The sequence below is a fragment of the Cricetulus griseus genome, chromosome 3 (assembly GCF_003668045.3).
Source record: "Cricetulus griseus strain 17A/GY chromosome 3, alternate assembly CriGri-PICRH-1.0, whole genome shotgun sequence".
Taxonomy (NCBI): domain Eukaryota; kingdom Metazoa; phylum Chordata; class Mammalia; order Rodentia; family Cricetidae; genus Cricetulus; species Cricetulus griseus.
In genome coordinates, this window is record NC_048596.1 from 36,370,188 (window position 1) to 36,389,645 (window position 19,458).

Below are 19,458 nucleotides of genomic sequence, written 5' to 3' on the forward strand. Positions count from 1 at the left end.
CAGGCAGGGTGCACACACTGTATGCTACACTCCTTTTTTTGCCCAGGACCCTTACATGAGGGGGTTTGGGTTTTTGTTTTTAAATACTATTGAACTAATTTGTAGAGCTGATAATTCCCAAACAAAGAGGGAAATAATGATTAATAATATTATTAATCAGCTAAAGTTCCATAAGTATGGCTCTTTTCTTTTTTCATCTTAAAACTGGTTATAGTTTTAAAAATAGACAGATGATCCTATAAAAATTATGGATTATTCTCTTGATTTACAGAGTATTGTTACAGTCACATTTGAAGTACCAGGAAGTGCGAAGGAAGAGAGTCTAAATGTATTTATCCAGGTGAATGCAATTTTAACTGATTAATGATTCATCAACTGTTTGTTGCATAGTTGTTGCATTTGCAGTGGTTGGTCTTATGAAATTGTGTTGCCTGATACAGAATCTCCTGTGGGAAAAGAACATACAAAACAAGGACGGCCACTGCATGGAGGTCATACGGCTGAAGGTATAGTATGCAATTTGCCCTCACAGACTTTGGAGAGAGTATCCTTTTCTTGGCTGTTATATAAAAAACATATTTGATTTTAAACAAATAATAGTTTTAGTACAAATAACATTTGTCTGCCCTCATTTTCATAATTTCCATTGCTGAAAAGGAGCTTTAGAAATCACTATAAAAACAACAACAACAACAACAAATGATTTATTTGCACAGTTTTATTTAGTGCTTCAGCTAAAACAACCTGTGTGCCTGGGATGTTAGTCCAGATTTCCTCTGCCAGGTGTTCCCAGCAGTTGTCTGGCTCATAAACTTGACACTGTCAAAATTGTTCTTTCTGCATAGATTGGTCACTAAGAGAAATGGTTTATTTTTCCAAGAGAGCTTCATTTAACAGAAAAATAACATTGAAAATTCTGCTACTGCTGGACCTTATGTTACTTGATGCATTTAGCAGACACTATAAACATTTGTTATATTTTATATAAAGGCATAAAACACTGGAATTCTTGTTCAGTTTTGGAAAGCTATTCATATCAGTTGACATTTAGATGTGTGTGTGTGTGTGTGTGTGTGTGTGTGTGTGTGTGTGTGTGTGTGCATTTTTGTTTGTCTGAATGTGGATGAGCACATAACACAATGTGCAGGTAGAAGTAAGGACAGTTTTGTGGGAGTCAGTTCTCTTCTACTGTGGTTTCTGGGAATTGAACTCAGTTGGTCAAATTTGAGAGGTAAGTGCCTTTACCTTTTGAGTCAGACACCTTGCCACTCCCACATTGAACTTTTATTCAGATGAATAGAGTAGCTTTGTATTTGATCATTGCCTAAATTTATTATATTTCTAAAACAGATTCATTAAGAAGATACCTTAACTTCTCAAGTTTTCATGTTAAGTTTATGAAAGAAGTACCAATCCCTTAAATGTAGAGAAATTAGTATGATATGGTGTGGTAACAGACTTGGTCACTTTCAGTTTTTTATTGTGATAAATAACATTGAAAAAGCCTACTATATTTTATCATTAGAAAAAGGAACCTTTGCTAGTCATGGTGATGCACAGTCAGGCAGGTGAATTTCTGCAAGTTCGAGGCCCTCCTGGCCTGCATAGCAAATTTAAAATAAGCTAGGGCTTCATAGTTAAGACCCTGTATCAAAAAACCAGAAAAGAGAAAGTAATTCTTTATTTTAAAGAAGTAGTCAGGCATTGTGGTGCATGCCTTTAATCCTAGCACTTGGGAGATAAAGACCAGCAGATTTCTGAGTTTGAAGCCAGCTTGGTCTATAGCAGGAGTTGTGGACCATCCAGAGCTACACAGAGAAACCCTGTCTTGTTTTAAAAAACTTAAGATATGCAGATAATCGAAATGGGTGATTTTTTTATAGCTTTGTTATGAGTTTGTCTTTTGAAAAGTAGCATTCTCAAATCTGATGTATTATTTCTGCTTGCACACTTGAGCTGGAGCTGAATGGTTACTGTTCTTTGAGCAGGGCCTGGTGTCCATCAAAGACAAACCACAGCAAATGATTCTGCAAGGCATCCATGAGCTGTACGAGCTGGAAGAGAGCCTAGTAAGCTGGAAGGATGATGCTGAGAGATCAAGTCAGCTGGTCTTTATTGGTAAGTAGCAAAAATTTCTGAAGGAAAATAACAAGAATAGGTTTGTAGGAGATATAATGTGTTAATTAACCAATATTACCTAAATAAACTTAAAATTTCTGAAGGAAAATAGAATAGGTTTGTAGGTGACATAGTGTGTTATTTAACCAGTATTAGCTACATAAACTTGTGCATTTGTCTGAATCACAGATAATATAAGATTTTCTAGAACTATGCTCTTCAGGTGACTTAGAAAAGTGATTACTTCAAGCACTAACTTGGATTGGAGGTTTAACTAGAAAGTTGTTGAAGGAATCATGTAGTTACTGTTGATTTTGTAGATCACTAGAGAGAGCACCATGCATTTAACAATCTGGAAATTCAAATGTTGTTTTAATAAGCCTCATGTAATCTCTATCTTGTTCTATTCTCAGGCAAGAATTTAGATAAGGATATTCTTAAAGAACTCTTCCTCTCTGCTGTGGTAGAAACAGAAGAGTTGAGGACAGCACCTGGCAAAGACCAAGTTTGTCCATCACACTAGATACCATTTCTTACCAAAAGAACTGATAAGAAAAACAAGGATCAGTTTTCTACTGGGTGTATTTTAATCCTGAATTCTTTCATTACCTCTCTTATGAGTTAGGAGTATACTTTATGATTAATTTATAAAATACATAAAGTTTTAGTAAATCATTATAAAAAACATTTGATATTCATACAATAAAATATGTCCTATGAAGTGTTTTCTGAGACAAGTATCTCATAAAAATTCCAGAATTTTCTTTGAAGTTTAAGCATAAATGCTGACAACTTATGCTTCATTATTTGTAAAAATGATGGCAAACTTTAACATTTTCATTTTCCCTTTAAACTTCAGATAACTGCAGAGACATAATGATTGTATTGATAGTAACAAAAATACCCAAACAAGTGCTGTCATTGTATTTTAAAAAATGTTTAACCTGTATTTTTATGCTATGTGCATGGGTGTTTTGCCTGCATGTATGTCTGTGCACCATGTGCATCCATTGTTGAGGAGTCCAGAAGAGGCCACTGGATCCTCTGGGACTGGAAGGTCCTCTGGAAGCAATCAGTGTTCTTAACCACTGAGCCATCTCTTTAGCCCTGTCACTATGTTTTTAATGGAATGAGTCTCTAGTTCCTAAAGAGGAAGAAATCTGAGTCAAAGAAATAAACTGTCTCTTACAATCAGTGTAATGATGCTTCAGCTCTTTGTTCTGTATTAGCTTAGAAGACTGTAATTGTGAAATGTTAAACTGTTGTTTTATTGCTGGCATTAAATTCATCTTGACTATTTTGAACTGTGTTAGTTTTCTGTATAATCTGAGAAGTAGTGAGGTACATTACATCTACTAACCATAACTACAGATTGTGTGTGTGTGTGTGTGTGTGTGTGTGTGTGTGTGTGTATGAACACATGTAGTTCAGAGAACAACTTTTGAGTCAGTTCTCTCCCTCCAGCTTGTTTTGAGAGAGGTAACTTATTTTCACTACTGTGCTGTGCACACCAGCCTTGGGAACTTGCAGCCAATTCTCCTGTCTCTGCCTCCCATCTCACTGTAGAAGTGTCATTGCTGGGATTATAAACCCAAAACAAGCCTGAATTCTAGTTGCCAAAGGTTTATGGTAGGTACTTTTACCTGTAGCCCAGCCATCTTGCTGGCCTCAAAGATAACTTAAAAAATATATATATTTCTAAAATTTATGTATATGTATGCTCTCATATGTGAACATGTGTGTTGGTATCTGTGGAGACCTGAAAAAAAAGCATCAAAACCCCCTCAAGCTGGAGTAACATGCAGTTGTGAGTCGCTGTGCATACTGGCAACTGAATTCAGGTATTCTGCACATTAACAGTAAGAGTTCTTTATTTTTAATTATAAAGATCTTTTATTTGTGTTTCTTTCATGCATCATACTGTCGAGGAAGCAGTCCTGCATATGTGTCTGCAATGGCACAGTACCACACACATCGTTTAAAGGCAAAGCACTGCTGGAGGAACTGACCAGCTGTCCAAGTTTCTCAGACCTCAGGATCTTCTCAATTTACATTGGTTCTCAAAATCTGAAATACCATGTCCAAAAAATGACTAGGAGTGTGTTAGTCATAGTTCTCTAGAGCAGTGGTCCTCAACCTTCTAAGGCTGAGACCCTTTAATACAGTTCCTTGTGTTGTGCTGACCCCCAACCATAAAAATTTTTTCATAGCTACTTTGTAACTGTAATTTTGCTACTGTTATAAATTGTAATGTAAATATCTAATATGCAGGATCTCTGATATGCCACCCCTGTGAAAGGGTCTTTGACTACCATAAAGGTGCTTTGACCCACAGGTTGAGAACCACTGCTCTAGAGGCACAGAACTGAGAGAGCCAACAATGGCTGTCTCCTGACAAGAAGAATCCCGCAGTTGTTCAGTCTACAGGGTTGGATTCTCAGTTGGTCTTCAGTATATGTTGGGATTCCACAGAAGTAGGTCTAATACCAGCAAAGGAATGCCTAAGCAGCAGGATAGATGAACTTGCCAGAAAATGAGACCAAGCAGGCAAACAACAAAAGTTTCTTCCATGTCCTTTTATGTGGGCTGCCAATAGAAGGTGTGGCCCAGATTTAGGCTAGATCTGCTGACCTCAAAGGACCCAATCAAGAAAAATCCTTCACACCAATACCCAGCAGCTTGGGTTTTAGTTGATTGCAGATGCAGTCATGCTGACAAGCAAAATTAGCCATCACAGGGGGGTTGTAAAAAAACAGTCACTTTATTCAATATTACAGTTTTAGAAGTGGAGTACATTTCCTTTAAGAAATAAAAAAACTAGGAAGAAAATGCCGCTTAATGTAGTTGATTCTATGATAGTTGGTACAGAATAGATCATCAGGACAAGTGCTGTAATGAACTCTGATACCAAGGGATTCCGGTCTATGCTTTAATATGTCTGCTAAGTTGTTACCCGGTGCTGCTCTTACTCTGCTGTTCATCTTTCTCCACACTACACAAGGAAGTGGTTCAGCCTTTAAAACTTCATTAATAGGAGTAAATCCAGGATCCTTTGATTTCTTAAAAAGCACTCGCCCACCAGGTAACCTGGCAGTTTCATTCTCATGAATATTGTAACCATGAAGAAATTTAATAGGACACAGACAAAGCCAACGAAGAGAAGAAACCGATTAAGTTTTGAATATTTGGAGCATTGGCCCTGTCTAGGATGAGGTAACCTAACCCACCTTTGTCCTTTCATAATATATTGTCTTATTTACTCAGTGGTTTCTGGTGCCTGTGTTTATCAGACACTGAGCCAGCACTTGGAGATTCAGTAAGAAGATCATAGATTATTTCTCTAGTGATGTGCAATAAAGACACCACCAGGGCACATGCCGTCATGGTCAGTGGCATGTGCACCCAAGGTGGCTTCTTCCGCTTCAAGTTGGGGCATTGGAGCGCTAAGAAGTGAACTTGGTATAACTGAGTCTCCATGTCCAGGGCCAGTGCTATGGCCTCCAGCCTAGGAATAAAGAGTTCTTAATTGAAAAAAAAAAGTTCTTAATTGTCTAGCCAGGCCTCTAGCCTCAGATAACTTTTGATAGTTTGTAGCACAAGTTCTAGTAGGTCTTAATAAAAACAGGAAATCAGATATTAGGGGGTGAAAGCAGAGAGAAAAGCAGAGCAGCCAGCCACCAGTTCTTTTTTTTTTTTTTATCATTTTTTATTTGAATTACAAACAAGATTGAATTACATGACAATCCCAGTTCCCTTCTCCCTCCCTTCCTCCCCTACCACCCCCCCCAACTAAAACCCTACCTATCACATAGCCTTTCTTCTAATCTACACCTGACTCGACCTTTCTGCTCCCTCATGACCTTTGCGTCTTTCCTCTTCCCTTCTCATTCTTGTAGCTTCCTCCCCCCTCTTCCCATGCTCTCAATTTGCTCAGGGGATCGTGACCCTTTCCCCTTCTCCAGGGGACAAAGTCAGTCACCAGTTCTTACCTCTACAAAATCCTCAGACCAAATGGGGTATCCTGTCTCTACAAGTCCTCAGACAGAATGCTGTCTCTATGAAACCTCAGACTGCCTGCAATGAGCTCCCGTCTCCTACCTTATATTCCTCTCTTCACCCAGTCATATCATTCCTGTCTCCACCTCCCTACTGCTGGGATTAAAGGCATGTGAATCCAAGTGCTGGGATCACCTTTATGTGACCTCTGTTTCTCTTTTAGACAGATTCAGTCTTGTGTAGCCCAGGGTGGCCTTGAACTCACGGAGATCTGTCTGCCTCTGTCTCCTCGGATTATTAAAGGTGTGTGCCACCACTGCCTCTATGGCTAACTAGTGGTTTAGCTCTGCACTCTGATCTAAAGACAAGCTTTATTGTTAGATTACAAACAAAATATCACTACATTCAGTCTGAGGATTCATAGGGACAGGATGGCCCCTTTGGTCTCAGGACTCAGTAGAGGTAAGAGGTCTCTCTTGTGGCTGTTCCTTTACTTCTCTGACCTTTGAGCATTTACCCCAATATCTGACTCTGGGTTTTTATTACTAATACCTATTAGAACTTGTGCTACAATAGTTAGTGATTTTTATGTGTGTCTCTCTGGAATAATTCAGTTTTCTCCTATTCTTAGTAAAAGCCAAACCAGCATTTACTGCTCAGATTGTATAGGTGGAATATAATGAAGAGCTTTCCCAAACTAATGGTTGTTGAACACCATGCTATAAAAATAACTTGGGGGTTAGCCTAACCCCCAGAATTTAATTAATTAGGTTAATTAATTACTTTTGAGAAAGGGTCTGACTGTGTTAGCTAGACAGGCCTGGAACTCATGACCTTCCTGCCTCAGCCTCCCAAATGCTGAGTGGTTGTACTGGGTGCAAAGGGGAGGCTAATTGATTGAGTGATCTCAGATAGATTATTACTGTTGTTTTCTTGTGGGCATATCAGTGAAGGAGAACCTGACCTTCTTTCACACTGATGTCGGTCTTGAAAGTTTTTCTTATCATTCACTTATCTCTGAAATACTTTCTCATTGTTCATGGTTTAGAAAATGCATTGTATTTTATGGCAATGAGCTTTTCAATAGAAAGTTAGCTAATATTTCACTCAGATATGGGCTTTAAGTTTATTCATAATAATATTTTTTAGGGCTGGAAAGATGGCTCAGAGGTTAAGAACACTGGCTGCTCTTCCAGAGGTCCTGAGTTCAATTCCCAGCAACCACATGGTGGCTCACAACCATCTGCACTGAAATCTGGTGCCCTCTTCTGTCCTGCAGGCATATATGAAGACAGAACACTGTATACATAATAAATCTTAAAAAAATACCTATAAAAATATCTTTAAATGCCACAATAATATTGCTTGGCAAATAATAAATTTTAAACGTATGTGTTCTGGAACACAAAGAGGAACTTGTTTGTATATCTTGTAGGGGATACTTTTTGAATTTTTACTTATTTATGTGGATGTGTGTATCTGTGTGTGTGTGTGTGTGTGTACACTGCCCATGCTGCCAAAATCCAGGATCCCCTGGAGCTGGAGTTAGAGGCAATTTGTGAGATGCTAGATGTGGGTGCTGGGAACCCATCAGGTCCTCTTCGAGAACAAGTGTTCTTAACCACGGAGCGCTCCCCAGCTGGTGATGCTCATAACAGCCTTTCTTCGTATGATGCATGTGTGTGCTTTGTCTTCAAGTGTTTCTCAGTGCACACATACATATAAAAATACCAGCTCTCCTCTTCATGCCATCACTCAGAAATCTTTCTGCTTATACATTGTTTGCAAAGTGAATTATTTTCTGGAGATCAGAGTCATAGTCTGATAGCCTCAGGGTTTTATTATTATTTATGTGGGTGTTCTATAAAATATACAGTTTAGGGTATTTCTATGACACTGCAAATAAACTTTATTCTTTAGTTGCTTTATAAGAATTCAGAATACAACATAGAATACATTCATGCTTGAAAAGTTTCTTGATTGCTCTCAAGTTTGCTTGGTTTCTATGCCTATACCATAATGGCATACAATGGATAAAGCCGGGTTCTCAAGCTGCATAGTCTGATGGAAGGGAAAACACAAATAAGAAAGTAGGAAGTAGAGCTAGGCCATCTGCTAAAAGTAAAGATCAGGTTTAGAAGGCATGGTCATGGAAGGAAAAAACTGCTGAACTGAACCAACCAGTGTATTTCAAAGATGTACTGACCTCCGTATGGAAACCCGGACATGTGTTACGTTAGGGTAGGGGTTTCGCATTTGTTTCCACAGGAGAAGAAAATCTTTGGATACCATCAAAATTGATCAAGATTCGAGTTGAAGAAGACAACCCTCTCAACGAGGATGACTGACAGGTATTTACTGAGGTATAACTCATGAACTAAATAAAAGCCTCCCAAAGGATGGGAAGTGCTTTGTTTTCATCCTCACAGAACCCACCTCCGCAAGTCAAAGGACACTACATGTGTAGATAATTAAGGAAAGAACGTAGCTGTAACCATCGAACAAAAGGAACGTGCCATACGGTAAAATTTACAGCTGTCTCTCAAATAACTCTATTTCTCTTCATTTCCTAGTCCCTATTCAATTAAATCGACGCTGGATTTAGAGTTGGATTTGGCTTTCCTACCCTAAAATCCAAGCATGTTATTTAACAACATTTTAAAGTTTCTGTGTTATATCAAGAAGCCAATTGCTGTAATACAGAATAAATGAAGAATAAGAGGACTATCTTTGTCTTTTCTTGGTTCTTTCTTCCAAGGCCTACACCCTCTCATAATTGTTGTTTTTCAAGGATTGCCTTTCCCGGTACACATACATGTACAAGTGAACATTTCTCTGATGACACTTATGTTTGAGTCCCATACAGCCAATGAGAACCAGCCTGACAACAATCCCTACATGCTCCGGAAAAAGAATTGGACCACACCTCCCCGACTGCACTGGATTCAACTCACTCCGTTTCGACTGACACTCCAACCAAAACTTCGAGTAATGACTTCAATCAAGTTGAGGATTTCAACGTAGATCTTCAATCAAGCAAATCTCATCTAACATGGACTAGACATAACTCATTAGAGACTTTCCCTGTACTAGCATTTTTTTTCTCCACAGGACCCCACATGGCTACCATCATCCCATTTCAGCAGGAAGTAACCTAGAAGATGCTACGCCCCTGTTCCCCATAATTGTTTATTAGGGTAGTGTAAGCCTAGTTAAGAATGACCTTATTGTTTAGAGTTGGGATTGGAAGGAGGTGTTCAAGTTAGACACCCTTTCCACATGACTTTAAGACTTAGCTGGAGTAGACATAGGATGTGCAATAGCAGATTATTGTATCTTCTTATATTTCACCTTTATGATTGCTAATTTTAGACATTTTACACTATTAAGTTTTAATCCTTTTTTAGACTAAAAGGGGAATTGTAGGGAGACACCCTAGCCCCGTCCCAGGCAACCCAAACAGGTGCCAGGTGGACCCGGGACTCACCCATGAGGGCAGGGTGAAGGGAAGTCGGGGTGACGGGGTGACGTAAGGGAAGGTTCTTAAGGGCTGCATGTGGAGACCCTGGTCCCTTCTTCCTGGCCGCGCTAGCTTGCTTCCTGTGAGCTCACTCTGGCTTGCGTTTTGTTCTGGTGTTTACCTGAATAAAGAAGTCTTACCATCACGGATATCTCTGAGCGCACACGGTAATCCTAAGATTTGGATTTTTTTTTCCTGTTTTTGAGACAGGGTCTCACTGTGTAGTCTAGGCTTGCCTGAAACTTGTATGTAGAGCATGCTGGCCTCAAGCTTGATTGAGAGAGCTGCTTGCCTCTGTCCCCAGGTGCTGGGATTAAAGGCTTGTCACCATGCCCAGATTACACTTTAAAAAGTACTATTTGGGTGGGCGGGGACTATGGCTACGACACATGTGTAAAGGTCAGAGGACTTCTTTACGGGGTTGATCTTTTCCTTCACCTGAGTTTCTGGTGTTGAACTCAGGCTTTATTCACGAGTCATCTCCTTGGCACTTGGATTACTCTGAATGCACTGGGATGCCACTAGACCATTGGAAGCTGAGAGATGAGGAGTCCAGTAGTTGTCCCTGCCTTGAAATTGAAAGTGGTGCTGTCAGTGAGCATTGTTGCCCACACCTCCAGAGTATGTGTGGGAAGTCACTAGTGTGTAGGACTTGCTCATTTAAAATTTTAATAGATATTTGTAAATTGCCCTACCAAAATCTTTATCTTTTCCCATCATTCACTAGTATATGAAAGTGCCCATTTTCCAAAATACAATTAAACCATATTTCAGCTTTTGCTGATCTGAGGGGATGAGTATATCACTGTTTTATATTTTATTTTGTATTGCATATTATTTTTATTCCTTAAAAGGTATATTGTCCTGATTTTTTTTTCATTTTTCCCAGAATCAAGAATTTTCCAGTTATCAGAGTATTTTTTAACTGTAACTTCTGGAGACTTTGTATCTTGCTTCTGCAATTCTAAGGAGCCGGTTTTGTTTGTTTGTTTTTGTAATGAAGTAATAATGTGGGCCACCAAAGGGGTCCAATGATCCAAACATCACAGGCTATTGCAAATGCTATTGGTTACTCTCCACACTTGATGGTAAGCCCCTACTGCTGAGGATTTATGGCAAAGAACATAGAGAAATCAGGCTAGCACTTTCATCCCTACTGGCTAACACTTACAGTGCTGGAAGGTGCTGTGTGTGCTACAGGAGGAGAAAGGTAATTGTCATTTTCATCCAGCTATGAACCCTGGTTGCTGTAAGGACCTGCCTGCAAGTTACACTGGTGCAACAGTGGCAATAGTGTTATTGGAGAGCTTTTTTTTTTTTTTTAACTCAAGGCCCATTCCATGATTTGGAATCCATACCTGACACTGTTATTAAGGCCAAGAACCTGAGACTAGATAGGTACTGTGCCCTAGGGAAAACCTGCTATTATCATTCTCCTAAAGGAACATAGCAGTAAAATAACCCCTTTTTCTGTTTGCTATATGCATAGATCAGTATATTTCTCTACCATCATCAGAGAAGTTTCTCCTAGTAGATGATAATTGACACAGATAATTAGCATGATTAACATGTAGAGAGAGAGAGACAGAGACTTTGGATAAATGGGATGTCTATCACACTCCTCCTCTCAAGGCCCAGGGATTTGTGCAGAAGAGGGGGCTTATTCTTAATAAACTGTTTATTCTTAATAAACTAAGAAATTTGGTTGCATATAAAAATAATAATGTGGGCAAGCACAGGATATTCTGATGATGGTGATCAAGGTTTAAATATGGTTCACCTAATACTTTATAGTTCACTGTGGGATACAGGACTAGAGACTACATTTCAGTGAGCCCCTGTGTCCCTATTTATAAAGTGGAGGTAACACACAATTTCCTCTGGATTGTCCCAACGATTAAATGTCAATTATGCTGACTACAGGATCCAAGTGAATGTGAATTTCCATTTCCTAGCAAGGTTTGCTGTACAATTTAGCCTCTACATAATCTAAGCAGGCCTGTGGGAGCCCTTTTCAGCTTTAAGTAAAAGGGGACGAGAAAATCGGTACCAACTTTAAGACAGTTGCAGAAGTGTCGGCACAGTTGTGGGGGCAGAGATGATCGACAGTCAGCTTGGTCAGACCTTGGAGCTTCATGCCTCTAGTTTCCCCTCTGAGTGGCTGTCTATGTATGACCTAGAAAAGACCCTCTAAATTACTCATCTAAGATGACTTGGGGGTTCCTAATTATCTTCCCTTCTTGAAAACCCAGATTTCTTTTGTGGACTTTTGCTGAATTATATCAATTATATAATGTATAAAATATCTATATATATATATATGAATGATATAAAAGGATTTTAAAATCTTTGGGGGTCTGAGGGTATAACTCCATAGCAGAGCGTGTGCTTAGCATGCAGAAGGGGTTCATTCTCCAGTGTTGGAAATTATTCAAACCAAAAATAAGAAATTTTATAAGTCAATAATCCCTAGACTCAATTTTAAAGGTAATTATCAACAAAATAAAAGCTGCTAAAGCAATGATGATCAATAATCTGTGATAGTATAGGCTTGGTGGCAATGTGTGAACTGGGTAATTATAACCTGTAGCTTACTAGCCTAGGTGGAAAAACTGTATATTTAGATTGCTTTGAAAGGACTTGTCCATGTCTAGAAATGCCTTATATTTGTGAACATGGTGTTGAAAAAAGTGAATTCTCCCTTAAAATGCTAAGTTGTTTTCTCAGAATGAGGCTTTTTAAAACTAGTATTTGTTCTGGGAAAACAATAACAGCAAAACTGTTTAGTCTTTGGAGAGTTGATCACCAAGCACTGTTGAATTCCACTGTCTGGGGCTCACTTCAAATGTCCAGGAGCTAAGGAAAGGGAAGAAAAGGGAAGACTTGAAGCTTAGGCAACATCAATGAGGTAGAACAGTGAGAGTCCTTTCTTTTGTTCTTCAGTGTGAGGAACCACAAGGGACTTTCCCCAGGACATTCAACTTAGTTTTCATTGCTACAGCTCTTCGTTTTATTCAATTCATAGTCCCATACAATTGACATTTTTACTAAAGTATACAGTTCACAGATTTCACTAAGTCCACAAGTTAGCTAACTATTTCTGGTATCTAATTGCAGAACATTATAATTCCCATCCAAAGAAGCCCATGTCTCTTAACAAGTACTTCCCATGTCCCTTACACTATTCTCTGAAGAGTTGTGTATTCAAACTCCTTTAATTTAGCATGATTCTTCCAGGCCCATCTGAATGAATATGTATCAGTACTTCATTCCATATTGCTGAATAGTATTCCAGTGTGTGGTTACATCAGACTCTGTGTATGATGAGTTGACAAAGACTTGAGCTTTTAGGTCCTTCTGTTAATGATCACTCCCAGGCCCTTGCACGATGGAGAACTGAATGTAAGGCTTCATATGTGCTAGACAACTCTCTGCCACTGTTTTAAACCATTGACCAAAAGTGACTTAGGGGAAGGAGGGGTATATTTCAACTTACCTTCCAGGTCCATCACCGGGTGAAGTCAGGGCAGGGAGGCAAGGCAGGAACTTGGAGCAGAATTGAACCATGGAGGAACAACGCTTGCTAACTTATGCTTAGCTTGCTTTCTTGCATAGTCCAGGCCCACCTGCCAACAATGAGTGACCAGTCAAGACAATCTCTCACAGATGTGACCACTGGCCAATCTGATGAAAGCAATTCTCTTTCAGTTGAGGTTCCCTCTCCCCCGGTGACTAGGTTGTATCAAGTAGACAATAAAAACTAACCAGTACAGCAGCCCTCTTTCTACTTTGAGCTGACAGCTCCCTAAATTTCCCATGCTGGTCTTAAATGCCCTCTTAATAGACCTAGCAGGTCTTACACTTGGAATCCTCCTGGCCTAGCTGTTCTAGAGTAAGGTTATAGGCTTAATTCATCAGAACTGGCTAAAGTTTTAAGAATTAATTGTATTGTATTGTGTATGTGTACGCACTTGTGGAAGCCAGAGGACAAACTCAGGCATTATTCTTTGGGTGCCAGCCCCCTCCTTTTGTTTTCTTTTTTCTATGTCTCATTATTATTATTATTATTATTATTATTATTATTATTTTATTATTTTCTGTCCCAAAACTCTCCAAGTAGTCTAGGTTAGCTGGCCAGGTACCCTCAGGGATCTGCCTATCTCTACCTTCCTGGCCCTGGCATTACAAGTGTGCCACCATGCCTAGCATTTTTATGTGAGTTCTGGGGATATAACTCAAGACCTTGAGCATGCAAGGCAAGCACTTCACCAACTGAATTATTCAATACCCAGCCCTAGGGTATGTTAAAGGCTGAGATTTATAGATGCACCAGCATCTCACCATGCTGTGGTACTAGTGGTACAGTGTTGTAAGCCAACATTGATACAGGCTCTGATTGTTTGGAATCCTTACCTCATCTTTATTCTTTTTCTATTGAATCCCATCCAGGATAGAACATTGCACTCAATAGTCTTCTGGGATTCCTGGAGACAGTGCCTTAGCTATACCTTTTTTCACGCCCTTGGCTCTTCAATCGGGACTTGTCCTTTGTAGCTAGGATTTGGGGGACGGTCATTGAAATGGGAGTGACATTTTCATCACATCAAGTAGCCACACATCAACAAGCTGCATGGTAGCTGATGCTGGTTTTCCTTCCCTGGCTGAAGTTTGATTAGATTTCTCCATAAGAAAGGCTACTCTTTCCCTCTTTCTATTGTACTTTGTGGGAGAAAAATCACATGGGCAGCCCACACAGAGAGTAGTTGGGAATTAGACGCCTTCTCGAATAGCTCCATAAGTTATTTGAAATTCTGAAAGAGAGATTTCATTTTTTTAGCAACGTGGACACACAAATACTTATTTGACAACTTATAACCCAGCTACCGTGCTCGGTTGCAGATTGCCCCAGCTTTGGCCACAGGGAGCTCTTTAGTTGATTCCTGTGTCACCTTTGAGATCCACCCACAATGTGGGGTTTTTGTTTTGGTTTTGAGCATATCCTTACACCCTTTCATTTGTAAATAACACAAATCCCCACAGAAGTTGACTTTAAGAAAACCAACAATACTCTTTCTCTCAGGTAATCACAGAGGGGCACTACATGCCCCCAGCAGGGGGTGAGGGCAGCATCTGGGGGTATCAGATTGAATGAGACACCTGCCTGGCCCTCCTGCAGTTTAGAATCACACAAATAGTCCTTGGTCAATTTTAGATTCAAAAGCAAATCTGTCAGGCTCAGATCTGTTTGTTTGTCCTACCTCAAGCCTCACAAAATAGAAAGCCTTGGAGGGTAAAGACCTCCACAGGGTATAAAGCTTAGCTCCAAGGCTTTCAAGGGAGCTGTTCTCCAAAAGGAGAAACATCCCTTCATATTGTGTTTTATTAGATTCCACCTCTGGAATTCCCCAATATGTTCCATGGTGGTGGATTTTGTCTTCAGTCTCTATATAACAAACACATGCTACCACATTGATGCTTTAGTTGCTGGGTTAAGTACATGAAATCAATCTAAAAGCCTTCAAGTGAGTTCTGGGCTGCCGTCCTGCCCTGCAGTGTGGATGTTTCTCGATGGACTCCGGTGTATCTAGGGGCAGGAAAGCTGAAGCCCAGCGTTTCCCTGTTTCGTGTTTCTGGATGGATGTTGGGGGTGGCGGGTAAGGACAGGCAGGCAGACCCATACACTGGGGGAATTCCTTTATTTATAGGACTACTTTGGGGGCAACAGTGCTTTTTATGATGAAACCAATGTAGTTGGTCAAGACTATTAAGAAAAAAAGTATCAGTTGTCATTGGGGGTGAAGGATGTTGCTTTCTGAAGCCTCTTCTAGGCATACCTGTCTGTAGAAGATAATATCCACCTTTGTTTCTCTGGCTAAATATGAAAAGAAGTTGGAGAATCAGGGCTGTAAAGAGACTAAGGAAATACTCTTTTATTGACCGTTTAAAATTCACACTGAATTTCCACAGTTTAATGCTAAAGTGTTTTAAGCATTAGAGAAATCGAGGTAGGGAGAACATTTGGTGATGCTTTTGTGGAGGCCAGGAGCCATTTCTCTCGAACAGGGCATATAGCATTAAGTCGGTGAGCCATTCTGTTTGAGATACATTCCTTTACCCTCTGAGCACTGCGCCAAAGCAGTGGTACTCAGAGGTCTGAGTGTCCATGTGGTCACAGGTTTTTGGATTTCATGTTTCCCTCCCTGCTTTTTACTTGTTTAGTTTTAGAGCAAAATTAACCAAGCCCAGACAATGCCAGAGCACTTTGGCTGGTTAAACCAAGACCAGAGCATCCTCCTTGGTAGTGGGTGGGTTGAGGTAGAAGAGCGGACCGAGAACCCTCATCATTGGACTGCGTCAGGAGGAAGTGGCTTCACTCCTCCCTCCGAGGAACCGGGAAGAAGGATATATAGCGGGAAGCCCATCACATACGTCTCAGAGAAACTTAGAACACTAAGTGCACCTTGCTACGTGGTGTTGGAACAAGAAACAGAAGGAACAAGGAAGCCTGACTCAGGAACGCTCCAGCTTCCTGGAAGATTCATCCCAGCTAACCCACCCACCCCAAACCAGGTGAGCTGCCACCACGTCCCACCCCTCCTCTCCCTCCCAGTCTCCATGAACTTGGCAAGAGCCGGGCACCTTCTCTCCACTCCGCAGCTCAGTCCCCCAAGCTCCGACCGGGATGAGGTTGAAATCGATGTGCTGGCAGAGGGGGAAGATGGAGACCAGGCGGAGGACGACGAGGAGAAGGCAGAGAGGAACCAGAAGCGCCTGGAGCCGCCGCTGCCGGGGCCCGGAGCCCGCACGCTTCCCGGGAGAAGTTCAGGGGACCGTGGCGGCCCGAGTAACTCCTCCGGGTTCCTCCGCAAGTTCCGAGCGCCGCGGACAGCCGCGACTCCCGCCGCCGACGGCCCGCAGCCCGCCAAGCCCCCTTATTCCTACATCGCGCTCATCACCATGGCCATCCTGCAGAGCCCGCACAAGCGCCTGACGCTCAGCGGCATCTGCGCCTTCATCAGCGGCCGCTTCCCCTATTACCGCCGCAAGTTCCCCGCCTGGCAGAACAGCATCCGCCACAACCTGTCGCTCAACGACTGCTTTGTCAAGATCCCCCGCGAGCCGGGCCACCCGGGCAAGGGCAACTACTGGAGCCTGGACCCCGCCTCCCAGGACATGTTCGACAACGGCAGCTTCCTCAGGCGTAGGAAGCGCTTCAAGCGCCACCACCCGCCCCCGGGAGGCCACCCGCACTGTCCCTTCCCTCCGCCCGCTGTGCCTGCCACCCTGCACATCTCCCACCCGGGTCTCCTGCTCCGCTACTCTGCCCCGCCGCTGCCTGGCCTCGGAGCCCATCCCGCCGCCCCTCCCGGGAGCCTCCCGCGCGCGCCGCTGCATCCTCATCCCCTCCGCTACCTGCTGCTTGCCGCCCCCGCCTATGCCGAAGCGCCTAGAAAAGCCGAAGATGCGGACCCGGCCACGTCCCGCGCCATCCCCGCGCTGCAACCCGCGCTGGGCTTCCAGCCTTGGGACCGGGACGAGGGCTCGGGATCTCCGCCCGGACGCGGCTCGTTCACCATCGAGAGTATCATGCAGGGCGTTACTGGGGCTGCACAGAGTCCGCCCTCCGCTCCGTGGAGCTACTGCCACCTGCTGCAGCATCCGTCGTGCCCGCTGCACCCTCAGGTCGTTCCCCCACTGCTGCAAGTGTCCGCCGCCGCCCGGACAGTCTTTCAGCAGCAGCAGCAGCCTCAGCAGGAGCAGCAGCACTGTGCCAGGAGCTGCGCCCCGGGTAAAGGCGCGCGGCTGGGCCGGCACCTAACGGCCGTTGCAGCGTTGCTGAGACATCAGCCTGCCAGTGAGGAATGCAGACTGACAACTCTGGCTGCTCTTTCGGGCAGAGAGGAGACCTTGCCTGCTTTTTAAACAACATGCTCGCCCCAGGCTCCGGGCTGATTCACCCTGACACACCTGGAGCCAAGTGGCAGGGTGGGACCACTCGCTGTCTAGGTTTGCACCACCCGCCTGCTAGGCTTGTGCGTGGAAAACCAGCAGCGGAGCATGCAGCAAGTCCCGCCAAACCGTTACTACTGTGTTCTGCTCCCTTGATGACCGAACTCAGGGAAATCTAGGGGCTTGAAGTCTCGCCTTTTCTTGTCCGCTTCAGTGTGACTTCTGCAGCTTTTCCGATTTGCATACATACTTCCCAGGAACCTATGAACGAAGAACGTGAGCGAGATGTTTGGTTGTTAATAAACAGAACAGCTGGCAACACAAAAACACCCCCAAACTTCATTCCCTAGGGACTGCAAGTGTTCCCCAGTCAAGTGCAGAATGCATATATGCCCTGATTCCCAAAATCCGTATGTAATAGAAATAGAGTAATTTCAAAACATGTTTTTCTTGTATATGTGATGTGCCCTACTTCAGTGGGGAGTGTTGAAATTAAGCCTAGTCGTATAGATTGAATAAAATACTAAGTCGGGATGCTACATCGCTTGTTTCCTATTATGTCTCTTTATTCGCTTTCATAATTGGCATTTCGTTTGGAATTTAAATTTTTATCTCACAATTCGTTTTTATGCTTTATGTCACTTATAGATATCAGGAATTTTAAGTATGGACTTTAAAAAATTCCCAGTATTTGTGGACAAAAGTTCATCTTATAAAATAGTTTTAGTACTTACAAAACTTCTAGAAGGAAAATAATTAGAGGAATTAATAAACCTCCATTTTCTCCCTTCCTTCCTTCCTTCCTTCCTTCCTTCCTTCTTCCTTTTGTTCTTTGAAAGGGAGGTTTCCGCTGTGTAGCTCTTCGTGGCCTGGAATCAGCTATCTTCCTATTCCAGCCCCCAGAATTCTTAGTATGCTCTATTATGCCGACTTTATTCGTTATTTTTCTAAAGTTGATTTTTCCCCTGAGATATTCAGGAGGATGACTGGAGATCGATTTGAAACAAAGCGTTATCTACTCTTGGAAAATAAACGGCTATCAGGTATATTAAAACACTAGTATTTTAATGGCCTTTTTCCTTAAAAAATAATTTCTGAGAGGCCTTTGCAACAGTGATTCAGCTTCAGGGTGCAAGTAAAACAAGACAATGCCCATCACCTACGACTGCCGGAGAAGGCGGGATTTTAGCGGTTGGGTCAATGGTAAGAGGGTTCTGTAATTCGTGGCTTTGGGGGAAAGTCACCCTGAGAAGAGGAAACTGTCTGTGCTCCCCACTCTTTGCAACGAAATCCACATTTCCTTGCTTACACTCCATAGCCCAGAACTCCTACAGTTCACCCAACCCGATACCCCACAACCCTGAGTTGAGTGCTTTGTGGCGCCTTCTGGAAAGTTCCTAAACTCAGACCTTGGTAGAGCTTTGAGCATTCAAACGAACAGCTCTCCTCCTCTTGGCCCCTGGCCCTTGGCCTCTCAGTACCAGCCCTTCGGTGGCCAGCAGCAGTGTGAGTTTAGAGGCAAATTAAAAAAGCGAAGGGTCCTCTTTCCCACTTCTCTGCAGTTCTGCTTTGCTCATTGGGCAAAGACGTCCCGAGCCTGGCCACCTTCAGCTTTTCAGTTAACACTCCCCCCACCCCCACCCCCGCCCCATCCCCCGGACCCTGGGTAGGAATGATTCCTGGCTGGGCTCCAGAGCACGGAATTCCCATTCCTATCGCGCCCAAACCTGGCCCAGCAGGAGGCTGAGCGGCTGGAGTCTGGTCCAGACCAGTCCCTGAATTGTAACGCTTTTCTATTGAAACTGTAACAAGGCCAGAATTCCCAAGACGTTTGCTGGAATGGCTGGTAAGATGAAGGTCGTTCCAGGAGTCCA

The 19,458-nt window shown here is 42.5% G+C and overlaps 2 protein-coding genes and 1 pseudogene across 3 annotated transcripts in view; 2 read left to right on the forward strand and 1 right to left on the reverse strand.

Moving 5' to 3' along the window:
- Window positions 1-3,422, forward strand: part of LOC100765393 (COBW domain-containing protein 1) — a 41,428-nt gene extending 38,006 nt beyond the window's left edge. For both annotated transcript variants that reach the window (XM_027406494.2, XM_035441901.1), the window contains 4 exons: window positions 272-340; window positions 441-506; window positions 1,989-2,118; window positions 2,532-3,422. In XM_027406494.2, the coding sequence (XP_027262295.1) occupies window positions 272-340; window positions 441-506; window positions 1,989-2,118; window positions 2,532-2,641 (375 nt within the window). In that variant the 3' untranslated portion in view covers window positions 2,642-3,422. The remainder of the gene's footprint in view (window positions 1-271; window positions 341-440; window positions 507-1,988; window positions 2,119-2,531) is intronic.
- A 1,712-nt stretch (window positions 3,423-5,134) lies between these two features.
- On the reverse strand, window positions 5,135-5,595 carry LOC103162835 (annotated as a pseudogene).
- Window positions 5,596-16,249: 10,654 nt separating this feature from the next.
- On the forward strand, window positions 16,250-17,990 carry LOC103164575 (forkhead box protein D4-like). The gene has a single exon (XM_027406770.2). It carries the CDS (start codon window positions 16,250-16,252, stop codon window positions 17,555-17,557), a length of 1,308 nt encoding a protein of 435 aa, XP_027262571.1. The 3' UTR covers window positions 17,558-17,990.
- The last annotated feature ends 1,468 nt before the right edge of the window (window positions 17,991-19,458 follow it).